Source organism: Narcine bancroftii, chromosome 1 (genome assembly GCF_036971445.1).
Source record: "Narcine bancroftii isolate sNarBan1 chromosome 1, sNarBan1.hap1, whole genome shotgun sequence".
NCBI lineage: Eukaryota > Metazoa > Chordata > Chondrichthyes > Torpediniformes > Narcinidae > Narcine > Narcine bancroftii.
In genome coordinates this window covers 251,494,276-251,507,525 of record NC_091469.1, presented here as the reverse complement: position 1 = coordinate 251,507,525, position 13,250 = coordinate 251,494,276, and the positions used below count along the sequence as shown (strand labels likewise).

Genomic DNA, 13,250 nt, shown 5'->3' with positions numbered 1-13,250 from the left:
GATAAGATGTGCCCCAGAATAGTGATAGGATCAAATGGGCTTCGATCATAGCCGTGCCCAGTAAGATCAGAGTGAGTTGCCTCATTGACTATCCCCACTGGTTCTCCAATCAGCCTAGACCCGTACATCAGGCTGCTTTTTGACTACAGCTCAGCTTTCAACACCGTCATCCCCTCAGTACTAGTCAGCAAGCTTCAAGACGGGCCTCTGCAATTGGATCCTTGATTTCCTTCTCAAAAGACCACAGTCAGTACGAATGGGAATCAATGTCTCCTCATCCTCAACACATGCTCACCTCAGGGAAGTGTGCTTAGCCCACTGCTCCACTCACTTCACACCCCATGGACTGTGACTAGGCACAATTCAAATGCTATCTACAAATTTGCACCACGGAAATTGGCAGAATCACAGGCAGCAATGAGGAAGCGTAGAGGAGTGAGTTTGATCAGCTGGTTGAGTGGTGTCACAACAACAACCTTACACTCAACGTTAGCAAAAATAAGGAATTGATTGTGGACTTCAGGATGGTTAAACCAGGAGAACACAAACCAGTCCTCATCGAGGGGTCAGCATTGAAAGGGTAAAGATCTTCAAATTCCTGGATGTTAACATCTCTGAAGATCCTTATGGGGCCTTGTGTGGATGCAATTATGAAGAAAGCTCGCCAGTGGCAATATCTCGTGAGATTTGATATGTCACCAAAGACTTGCAAATATCTACAGGTGTTCCATGGAGACTGGTTACATCAATGCGATGAGGGCAGACCGACGTTCAGGTCGGTGGCTGTCAGCCTTGTCTAGCATGGTTCTGATGTTCCAGCATGCTAGCTTGAGTTTGTGTGCATCTTTTGAGGGGGAGGACGTGGACATATCCTCGGGCCTGCGCAAAGGAGCTTTTAGGTGGAGTGCAGTGTGTGCAGTACTGGCCCCACCCTTTACACCCATGGTTCGTGTGCCGTGGCCAAGCAAGCTGGGACATGGCAGCGAGGTCCTTGGGTCGTAGGTTTTATATCGGAGTGTCCTTCTCCTATGCAGGTTGCTTAACCTGGCTGAAAAATCCTGCCTCCCCTTTTAGGTCGAACCATATCTGGAGATCTACGACCGCTGTCCACAGTTATGGAGTGGTGCGCCCTGGAATCGGCCTGCGTATGTTTACTCCTGCCGCGGCCGAGTGCTGGCGGTGTGGGCGAGTTTTCTTCTGCCCCTCCTGCTGGGCCCTGGAGCCCCCCGGACAGGTGGCTTGATTACTTCCACGCCTGGCTGTACCACGCAGGATCGAGTGGGCAGGAACACACAGGACCACAACGACGCCGTTGAGGCGAGCCTGGATTGGCGGCCTGTCCGCGCGGCCATGCAGAAGTGGCTCTCAGCTAAGGGTCAGGCCGCTCAACCAGGAACTCGTGGGGGCGGTTTGGAACCTGAGGGCCGACTTGCGGCTCTTGCACCCGGAGCCCCAGCTGGTTAGCGGGTCCCCACCAAACACGGACAGGCTGGACCAGGGGCGAGCCCCAAGTCTGCGCCCCACCAGAGTGGCCTTGCCTGGGGAAAAGGCCACAGACGGTTGTGAACTTGGCCAGCGCCATCATGGGCGTCAGTCTTCACTCTGAAGAACACCTACAAGAGGCTCTGTCTCAAGAAAAGTCTCTATCCTCAAGAACCTTCACCGGCCAAACCTTGCCCTCTTCTCACTGCTACCATCAGGGAGGAGGGTAGGAGCCTGAACACCCAACAGTACAAGTCTCTATCCTCAAGAACCTTCACCGGCCAAACCTTGCCCTCTTCTCACTGCTACCATCAGGGAGGAGGGTAGGAGCCTGAACACCCAACAGTACAAGTCTCTATCCTCAAGAACCTTCACCGGCCAAACCTTGCCCTCTTCTCACTGCTACCATCAGGGAGGAGGGCAGGAGCCTGAACACCCAACAGTACAAAAACAGCTTTTTTCCCTTCACCGTCAGATTTATAAATGGACAATGGACCACTACACTATCTCACTTTTCTTTTTTAATGTAATTTATAGCAATATTGCACCTGTAATGGTGCCGCAAAACAATGAATTTTGTGACACATGTACATGACCATAAATTCTGATTCTGTCATGGGAATGCAGTTGGAATCTCACATGTTGGAGATGGCCACTTACACAGTATGAATGTTTCTTACAGTTAATTTCCCAAGTCTGAATGTTGTACAGATCTTGATGCAGTTGTCTTCTACTTAACACAGGAGTTGCAAAAGGAAGTTCTCACTATGTAGCCATCAGCCAACATCCCTACTTCTGACCAGATGGGAGAAGGGAGGTCATTTGTGAAGGAACTCACTAGCATTGGATATAAAGCCCCGTTAACTAAGAATCCTCTGGAGAGGATGGATCTCTGAGATTGAAGTATTCTCTTTTGCTTTGTCCTCAGATGCTAATTGGATCACAATGTGTGTGCAGATTTAGCTGTTCAGGTATCCAGCATCTGCAGGTTTATTTTTCCTTCTGGTTCTCGTTAACTTCATTTTTATGGGACTGTTTGAGAATTGAAGTTTGTCTGTACTTGGGCCAAGACTGTGTTGAGGTGAACCAAGAGCGGTCCCAAACTGGCCATCAGTGATTGGGTGAGCCTTGTTGATATCTTCCAAAGAACTAACTTTGCCGGTCTGATGGCAGATAATTAGCAGGATTGGTGCCAGGGAGAAGCATGTTCATTATCTGCTAAACACCAGTGTTGTGGCTGTACTGGAATAGCTTGATTGAAGGCAAGTGGATAGTTCCAAAGATAAAGACCTCAGCTAGGTTGGTGTCAAGTCTTGTTACCTTTGCTCTGTCCAACGTTCTCATCAAATAGTTGAAGACTAACAAGGAGAGAAGGAGAAGCCCCATCTACTTTGCTGATGCTTGCAAGAGTTTCAGCTTTGCCTTCTGCACTTGCATGCCATGCATCTGTTGATGAGGCTGCATTCAATGCTTGAATCTCCTTTCATTAGCTTAATTCTTGAGCCAGTGGAGGTGGAATATCTTGACTCAAATGTGTTGCTTCTGTGGTTGAGCATGTGCATATTACGTCTTCATTCCATTTTAAGGTACAATTTTGTTCTGTGCTCATTGAAACAGGGGTGGTTATGGCCCATAATAAAATGACCGGTGTGGTGGTGAGAAACAGTTTTGTTGCTTCTGAGGTCCTGAGGTGCATCATTTATAAATTGCCAGAAATCCTGTGACTATAATGTGAATTATGCCATGTGGCTGTTGCATGATGGTTATGCCAATAAATGCACGTCAGGTGAGGCTGATGCAAATGAGGGGAAGTTGGCCTCTTCCCATGTATACCCCTCGCACCACTGATCCATCCTTCAGGAAGCAGCCATCTGATTTAGCGCAAGCGACCCTAGTTGACGGGCATTGGTCTCTATCCCAGTTAGCATCTCACCTGTGTCCCATTTTATTCCACCTGTCCCCAACATTCGATCATGGCCTTCCAGTGTGGTTCCACTCCAACAACGATCCAGCGGCCTGTTGAACAAGCCTGGCCAGGAGCCTTGGACCTCCCTATGAGTCAGGATGAGATGAAGGGGAGAATTGCAAAAGGCGCTTTTTTCTGTCTTTTATCGAGGCAAGCATTCACTAAGACAAGATGTGATTAACATGTAGATTTTGGATTATTTGGTGAAAGCCACCAGTTTAAATAAAACCAAGAGTGCAGGAAGCACCCAGCAGGCCAGGCAAATGGGAAAATGGGCAACTTCTCAATTCCGAGGCCCTTCGTCAGAACTGGGAAAGAGAGAAAGCAAGGTGGTTCTCAGCAGTGAAGATGGGGAGGAAGGGAGCGGAACAAAGTGAATATCTGACAGTAACCAAATGAGTTAATGTAACAGGTAAAACTGTTGGAGGGTCAGCTTTGAGAGCTGCTGAATTGTTAGAGGGAAAGTACTATGGGTAACGGAAACTCAATGTGATTAAGTAAATGAAAATAAGGGAATTGGGTACCTAGTTGAATAATTATTTTGGAGCAGATAGGATGGCAGATATCCCAAGTAAGCTAAATTTGAGTTAATAAAGAGTACTGGTCAAAATGAATAGTTAAAAAAAACAATGGCAGTAATGAAGAAAATGATAGCACAAAAGGCGGACAAATGCTCAAGACAGTGGATTTTATTGCAGAGACGATACAAAAGTAAATGTGAAAGTTGTAACTGCCCTTTAGTTAATTCTGGGACAATTCCATTACATTGGAAAATTGTACGTCTTTCTGCTTTAAAAAAGGTTAAAGAGTGAAACAAAAAAAACAAACCAGTTAGTTTAATGCCTGTTGTGAAATTGTTAGAGTCTACAATATGGGAAAAAAATGAGAATTAAAAAATTTTTGGGTGCTCAAAACAAGCTTACAAAGACGTAGAAAGGACCAACCACGCACCCTGGATGTGATTGGAGTTTTGGAAGATAATTCCAAAGTAGGGAACTTGTTTGCTCATTGATAAAATTCAACCAAAATGTTTTTGCTCACGTCTAATTGCCTACTTCTTGTGCTGAGCAACTGGCCTGAGCTGCATTCCTTCAGGTGAGGGCATTCCTGCATTAATGTTTCAGAGAGTTCACCTGTCAGAGGAAACCACAGAAGCAGGTAAGACTTCAAGCTTTCAAAGATGTTTTGGCAACTACATGGATAGGAAGGGCATGGCCCAAATGCAGGCAGATGGAGCAGCCAAGAATGACAACTTGGTCGGCATGGACAATTTGGACCAAGGGGCCTGTTCTAACTTACAGTGACTTAAACCATGTGATGAATAAGGAATAACCATACACTCCCAGCACAGTGTAAAACTTGGAGAGGAACTCATATGTGCCTGCAGGCATTTTAGGACTCTCTTATAGCCAAGTAACTGTTCAAATGGAGCAAATCACTTTGCATCTCAGTTCTCCCTGGGAAGGTGGACAATTTGAATGCTATCCAACTGCTAGTCGGAGCCCTCTACTTTACTCTGCTCTGCTTTTTTTTTCAGGGTTTGTAAGCTACGACAATCCAGTCTCCTCGCAGGCAGCTATACAAGCAATGAATGGTTTTCAGATCGGGATGAAGCGCCTGAAGGTACAGCTGAAGCGATCGAAGAATGACAGCAAGCCATACTGAGTTTTGATCCAAACGAACTTGAGTTTAAACATGTTCACTGGTAAGTTGGTGCAGCCATGGAAACCATCATAAGAGAAAGTGTCATCGGACTCTTTGAGTGATCCCAATGTGATTGGGGCGATTCACTGCACTCTGTCTCGTGCGCGTAAGTGCACGCGCTGTGTGTGTGTGCGTGCCTGTGTTTATGTGTGTGGATGTGTGACATTAACAGGACAAATTTCCGTTGTGAATTTTAAGTTATACAGAGATGTGCTGACTCTCAGTGCAAAGGAGGGAAAGAATATTTCTTCACTGAAATTTTAGCCGCCATTTTGTGTAAAAATTTGGAGTTTGCTGTGTGCTGACATCAAATGTGTTACTGGAGAGAATAACCACTCTTTAGTGGTGCATGCCAAACAATGTTCATGCAAACACCCTTTTGAGGATTGAAGGATGTTTTACCAAAGTGCCTCTTTTTAAATAACAGTAACTGCATCAGTGGAGATGAGAATGGAGTCCATCAAATGGAACAGGTTACGGCAACAGGGTTACAGATACAGTGCTACCACTGATACTTTCTCTTCTGTCACCTCCTCACCCTCATCCCATCCCTAAGCTTCTGCCCCTCCTTGCCTCTATGATCTCCTCTGCCCACCAGCTATGCCTTGCCTCTCCCCTGACCCCCTTCCCTCGACACTCCCCCTTCCCTTGACACCCTCCCTCTCTCAACTCCCTTCTTCCCTGACTCCCCTCCCTGGCTCCCTCTCCCCATCCTCCTCTTTCCCCTCCCCATCTCCTTTCCCCCCCCGACTCCTTCTTTCCATCCCCATCTCCCTTTCTCCCTCCCTCTTTCCCCCTCTCCAACTCCCTCTTTTCCCCCCCTCCCTGACTCCCTGTTTCCCCCCCCATCTCCCTCTCCCCCCCACCCCCCGACTCTCATTTCCGCCTCCCCGGCTCCTCTTCCTCCCCCTTGTCTCCCTCGTCCCCCTCCCCGTCTCCCTCTTTCCCCCTCCCCGTCTCCCTCTTTCCCCCTCCCCGTCTCCCTCTTCCCCCCTCCCCGTCTCCCTCTTCCCCCCTCCCCTCTCCCTCTTCCCCCTCCCTGTTTCCCGCTTTCCCCCTCCCTGACTCCCTTTCCCCCTCCCCAAATCACTCTTTCTCCCTCCTTGACCTTCTTTGTCCCTCCCAGACTCCCTCTTCTCCCCTCCCAGATCCCTCTTATTGCGTCCCCAACATCACCCCTTCCCAATCCTCTTTTCCCCTCCTGAATCCCTCCTTCCTCCTCCTGCAACTACCTCCTTTTCCCACCTGACTTTCACCCTCTTCCTCCCCAACTCCTTCCCCCTCCCACAACTCCCTCCTTCAACCCTCCCCTTAGCTCACTGCCGTCCCCCTTGTTGCCTCTTACTGGCTCCCCACTACGTCTCCTTGTCTACTCTGCCACAGTCCCAGTGATCAGGCATCCACCACAGAGATGCATTGTTCTCCATCCTCCAAGCTCTCCCCCAATTTAGTCCCCCCTTCACGTGCCCTCCCCCTTCGCTCACCCCATCTCTCTTCCTTTCTCAGTGCCAGCCTCTCACAAACCGCCCCCCCTTCATATGTGAGACACTCCCTCACTCCTCAAAGGGTTCACCACAGCCATGACTCACACTCCCTCTCTCTCTCTCTGACTCCAAAGAAAGCATGTGCTTGTTTGTACGTATTGTGACTGACTCAACTGATACGATGTCTGATATCCCGAGGATCTCATTGACCGGCTCCCAGGATTTTGTTCTCTCCTAAGTTTTTTTTTCAACATTTGACAACAAATTGTTTTTTTTCTTGTTTGAATACGTTCAACATTTAAAACAAAAAAACTTCCAGGGAAATAATGTGAATTTGTTTTAAAAAATGCACAAACTTGAGATTGAGGTGAATGTATAATTACAGTTCTACCTTTTCTATTTTTATAGAGGTTTTTTACGGCTCCTGAGTGTTGGAGATTATTTATTATCTGAAGTATTTTATTGGAGAATCAGTATTTTGTAGGTGACAGGTTTACATGGTTGTAATATGCAATGTTTGAGGTGGAGCTACTGATACCGTGTCCTTCGAGGTGCTCTTTAATCGAATATTTCAAAACTTGTTTTTTTTTAATAACTTGGAAAGAGAAATGGGAGACCTGATTTTTACATTAAGGATGGTCGAAGCCTGTTCGTTCTCAGCATCCCGTGAACCGTCAGGCTCTGACGCAAGAGTGACTCACAGGCAGGAGGGGTCATAGCCATGTGTTGAGCTCCTCAAGGTGTGTCGGGGAGCAGGCCTGCTCCAGGAGTGTGGTCCCCATGTCATCCCTTGTGCAACAACAGGCAGAAACCCTGGCTCATTGGACTCCCCTCTCCCCAGCCAACTACTGCACTGAGCTCCTCATCCCACCCATAGAAGTGAGCTCCATCTCTGACCAAAGACTCATATTCCCACCTCAGTATGAATCCCAGCTCGCCACAGGGTACATTGTGGGAAAGGACTGCGGTTACACCCCAGAGTGGACCTAAGGCCCTCCACTGTTGTCAGGGATATACTGAGCCGAGAAGGGGGTTGGGGAGGTGGTGCTCACAGAGCTCTGCTGCATCAGGGTGAGGTGCAGCAGTAACCAAGTGAACATTGCAGTCTCGAATGGAGACTGTGGTCTCCGGCAGCCAATGCTGAGAGAATGGACTGTCACAGGGACTGTACTGAGAGCGCACTGCAATGTCAGTGAGGTGTACCAAAGAGCACGGCACCTAAACAGAGACGATACCGAGGGAGCATTGCACTGTGAAAGGGCCGTATTATGTGAGCACTGCTCTTCTGGAAGTACAGTTTGAAGTTGAGGCCCTGTTGGGTCTCAAATAGCTATGAACGATTTGAGAGCACTCTTCTAAGAAGGGCAGGGGGATTTTTTCCTGGTGCCTTGACAATATTTTCCCTCAACCTAAGCCTCTAAAACCGATATTCTGGTCACTATTATTTTGCCATTTGTGAGAGTTATTGTACTCAAGTTGGCTATATTACAAGAGTCTGCACTTTAAAGAAAAGTATTGTAAGGGCTTCAAGAGGTCTCAGGTGATGGAAGATCCAGGAGAAATGCTAATCCTTCTTAATGGCAAGTCTTACCTGATCATTTCCCAGTCAGCATTATGGAAGTGGTTGTTGGCACTCTGTGGAGAGGGTGCTCAGCTTTTCTTTTTGTCAATGGGCTGGTCTTAATTCCGCCAATGTGCTTGAATTTTTTTTTAAAATTAAGTGGTCGTTTTCCTTCTTGTGGTGTAAATTAAAACTACAAATCTTAGCGGATTTCCATCCTGCGTACCTGCGCCAGTCTTGCCCAGTGGTGTCTGTCAGCCGTTCTCCCTTTTAAAGGCTTTTTGTCTTGCAGCCAGTTGACGATGAGGTAGATGCAAGTTGCAGATAAAAGGATCCAGGATGAGGGCCCTTGTTCCTTCCACTTCTCCCCTCCCACTGCCTGGCCCCATTGGATGGCTAAGGATTGTCTGGTGTCTTTCTTGTACCTGTGTGAATTACATGTGTTTGCAATGTTTAGCATGTGCTGTTCCCTGTTCCATTGTTCAAATTATGCATTGATCTCATGCAATGTATCATTGTTTTGTTTTGTATTTTTTGTTTCAATTTATTTCTTCCTTTTTTTTATAGCTTTGTGTAACTTGGTCCTTCTTCCTTTCTGGTTTTGTTTTCTCCTAGATATCTTCGTGCCCGTTTGTTCATCGTCTGCCTAGCATGTAGCTGTGACGTCAAAAGTTCATCGTCCCTCGTTGTCTCTGAGCTTCTCTGATGCTTGACCTCTACTGACTTTGACCTTGTTTTGACATTAAATTTGATGTATTTCAGAAACCTTTTGTTTCTCCTCTCTTTGCCAACCACGACTCCCCCCTCGCCCCTGCCCCACTACTGTCTCTCACGCATGCGTGCGCGTGCGCGCACACACACATGCACGCACACAAAAACATACACAGACACAAATACGCACACAGAGACACACACACACTCACGCGCACATGCACACAAAGACACACACCCCTTCAGTGCTGCTGAGGCAGACCAATTTAAGCAAGCTCACAAAAGATGGCTGCATTTAACATTTCGAGAGTCTATTTTTCTAGAATTTCTTAACTAAATTGCAGCATTTTGACACTTTCTACTCCTTGTGAAGCATCTTTTCTGGCACTAGCAGAGGGCTTTGTATCAACTATCCAATCAGCAAACAGAAAATGACTTGTGTGTGCTCCTGTTCCATTGTTTTTAAAGTGTGTTGTGTGCTAGGAAATATGAAGTGTTCATCATATTTCACTATCAAAGATGAGGCTGGAATGCTTTCTGCACCAGAAGAAGGCAGGGTGACAGCTTCCCTCCCACCCCTCTCCAGTCTCCCGCCCAGACCATCTCCCCTCCCCTCCTGACCACACCCTGTGCCATTCTCCACTCCTTTACCTTCCTCACCTATCCCCCAACATCCATCTTCCTGTCCCCTCCATCCTCCCTCCCTACTACTTCTACTTATAATTTCCACCCCACTCCTTCCATTATGCCTGCTTACCAGTTTGTCCTTTCCTCTACCCCCTTCTGCCTGTCACCTCCGTGCCCCCTCTCCTCCCCGACCTCCTCTCCCATCTCCACCACTATCCTCTCTCTTCCCCTACCCCTTTTCTCCTCCCGTCTGTCACCTTCCCTAACCCCTCGGTCACCTTCTTTACCTTCCTATCACCTTCCCTACCCCATCACCTCCCCTATCCCTTCTGTCAGCTCCCCTATCCTCCAACCTCTCCTACCCATCTGTCCCCTTCTCCTTTGAATCCATACCCTCTGTGTCCCTTCTACCCTCCCTACTTTCTCCACTCTCACTGTCTCCCCCTTCCTCCTCATTCTGTTGCCCCAGGACCCCTTCCCCTATGCTGGAGTGACATCAGTTAAGAAATACTTGAATAGCTTTTTACAAAGTGTCGCCCACTCCTCTTGGGGTCTTTATTTTGGCACTTTGGTTTTTCTAATGTTAGCAGTGTCCTGAAGCAAAAAGTTTGAAGAAATAAAAAGAAAGCCTTTAGTTTAATGTTGTCAAGTTTGGTCTGATGATACCTTGCATGTATTATATACCTGTGCTCAAACCCTCAGCAAGATGTGATGTGACTTGTTCAATTGATTTAGTGCCAAGTGTTATTTGCATGTTACAGCCTTTTACACTTTGTAGAGCTTTTCTGTCTTCCTGACTTTGAATTTGCTGTTTGATAAAGGAAAAAAAAATTACAATTGAGTTGGAGGTTTAAAATAAAGTATATTTTTGAACTGTCTCGTGGCAAATATCGTGTGGAGACCAGGTAACACCCTGATGTTCCTTCCCCTCCCTGGTGTTAAAGTGGCCTCCAGCTGCCCTGCTGGGATGTGTGCAGTGTTCTTGTTTACAGACTGTTTGGTTGTGAAGATTCTGGGGAGGTACATGACTTTCCACAAAGTGTTTGATGCAATCCGTGGGGATGTCATTTTTTTTTTTAAGAAGTAGTTTTGAGGGATATTTCACAAGAACTGAGTTGATTGTTGGAAACATAGCAACTAGGGGTTTCACCCTGGCCACCACATGGGTACGAGGCAGCAATAAGAGTTAACTCCTGCCCCTTCGTCCCCACTGGTGTCTCACGTCTTTCATTCCCCTCTCTCAGTTGCCCCATTCACTGGATCTGAAGCACCATCCATCCCACACATCAAACCTCATCCAGCCCCACACCTCACTTGTAAGTCCCAACTATTCATTATCCAAACCACTAGACCAGGGGAGGCCAGCCTTTTAATTTTTAATTTAGACGTACAGCACGGCAACAGGCCATTTTGACCCATGTGTCCATACCACCCAATTAACCTACCCCCCCCCACAGTACATATTCATGGGTTGAAATGGCCTGTTACGTGCTGTATGTCTAAATTAAAAGGTTGGCCGCCCCTGCACTATACACTCCCAAAATTCTCAAATGCAGTCTACCCCCCCCCCTCCTAAAACTCCACTAACCTTCAAGCTGTCTAGGTCTAAGGGGATTTTTTTTGTCAGTTACATTTCCTCTGATGTTTTGACTTGGATAGGTGGAGTAAAACTGCAGAAGAGCATTCTCTTAAAAACCAAGTGCGCCTCTCAAATCCACACTACACCCCAGGACAAAAGCCCGCGCATTCTTGCATACACACGCGCACTCTCACAATTGCATGTGCACTCTCACACATACCTTCACACCCTTAACCAGTTATCAGTGCATTTTGATCTGAGATTCTAACTCACAGTAAGGCTAACATTAAATTTAAAAAAAACATTTTTTTTACCAACTTCTCTTTCACACCCCCACCCCTCACAACCTTTCTGAAGTTGTAAACTGATTCATTGTCCCATAGGAGAGTTCACTGATGAGCTAGACTACTGTTACTTTGTGTGATGAGGGACTGGGATTGTCGGGGTGTAGCCTAGATGCTGGGTGGGCAGGTATGTCACCAGCAACTTCAGCTCTCCCCTTCCATGCGATAATCCCAGATAGCCTACAGGATCCTGCACACTGACTGGGAGGAAGTAGATACATTTGAGAGGGTATTAGAGGTGGGTACCTGATGAGGGTTGACATGCTAATGCAGCCTCACCCTCAAGCACAGCATTACTGTGTTCCTTCTGCAGCTCCATTGCCAATCCTCCAGTTTCTTCACAAGCACTCGGTGGCACGGTCCACACCACCCGTGCCAGAAACCTGTGGAAAATGCTTATTGAATATTTAATTGCCATCTTGTTCTCTTTTGATAATGTAAACATTGAAAACAGATAGTTGAGTGACTGTTTTTCCAAACCCTTGCTGCTTTGTAAGTTAACAAAACATTTTAGAATCCTGTGGGCTTTTTTTGGTACAAACTGATTGTATTAACTGTAGGTTTTGTACAACTTTGCCTTTTATATGAGGATTATAAAATGATTAACAAATGTGAATGATATTGATTTCTAAAAGTTTGCCACAATGACCAAACCTCTCTACTAGAGTAAAGATGCAATTTTGCTCTCATTACAAAAAAAATCTTTTTTTTTCCAAAAGTGTCATTATCCTGTGTGATTTTTTTTTTCCGTGTGATGTAACCTTGAGACAAATAATGAGTTAATTATAAAAAAAATGGAAGAGAACCACTTGTAAGTTGTTTTGGAGCAATCTGTAGAGGTATGGCAAAGTGTTGCAAGTTTGAATAAAGCTGGTATTTGCTTCAGATTTTTCTTACTATTTTTGTCTTGACTAGGTACTCAGCTGTTTTAACTGCACACACAGATTTGCAGACATTTTATATGAAACTGGTACCTTGTCTAGCATTTGCTATTAAACAGTTTGAGAAGATTCTGTTACTTGCCTCCTTTCTTTAATGCATGGCAGTCTACAGAAGATGTCAGTTAGTGTGTGTCAATGTTTTTATTCACTCCTAGGGTTCTGAGTATTGCTTTGTAAAGCATCTTATTGCTTGCCAAGAATCAGCAATGAATGCTTGAGAAGGCACTGTCAAGTCAATTTTATTGTCATCTGATTGTACAAGTACAACCCAACGAAAAGCATTCTCTGGTCCCCGGTGAGAAACACACAGACACACAACCAGACACACCACACATACAAACAATACACTATGCAGGACAAGTTTTCATTCTAATAAATAAATAGTTTTGTGAATATGAGTCTTGGATGGTTAGTGAGAGCAGTTCCTTTGCTTGTTCTCATTCTCACTGCCTATCGGAGGATGCTGTTTCTCAGCCTGGTGGTGCTGGCTCCGATACCCCCGTTTCTCTTTCCCAACAGGAGCAGCTTAAAAATGAAAGGGGTCCTCAAAGATTTTGCGCACCCTCTTAAGACAACAATCCCAGTAGATTGTCAATTGGGGCATGGTGGGGGGGGGGGGGGTAGAGGAGGGAAACTGGAGACCCCAGTGACCCCTGCTGCTCTGATGGTCCCATGGATTGACCTCCAATTCATTTCTCTGCAGCAACCATACCACACCGTGATACAGCCAGTCACTCTCAATAGAGCTCCTGAAGAAGGTTGATGGCTGGTAGCCTTGCCTGTTTCAGTCTTCTCGGTCGCCGTTGTGCCTTCCTGACAACTGAGGATATGTTAGTGTCCATCCTACACCT

At 46.4% G+C, this 13,250-nt stretch overlaps 1 protein-coding gene across 6 annotated transcripts in view; it reads left to right on the top strand.

Moving 5' to 3' along the window:
- Nucleotides 1-12,343, top strand: part of celf1 (cugbp, Elav-like family member 1) — a 73,891-nt gene extending 61,548 nt beyond the window's left edge. For all 6 annotated transcript variants that reach the window (XM_069894975.1, XM_069894959.1, XM_069894987.1 and 3 more), the window contains 2 exons: nt 4,986-5,153; nt 8,813-12,343. In XM_069894975.1, coding sequence (XP_069751076.1) covers nt 4,986-5,113 — 128 coding nt within the window. In that variant the 3' untranslated portion in view covers nt 5,114-5,153; nt 8,813-12,343. The remainder of the gene's footprint in view (nt 1-4,985; nt 5,154-8,812) is intronic.
- Nucleotides 12,344-13,250: the final 907 nt, after the last annotated feature.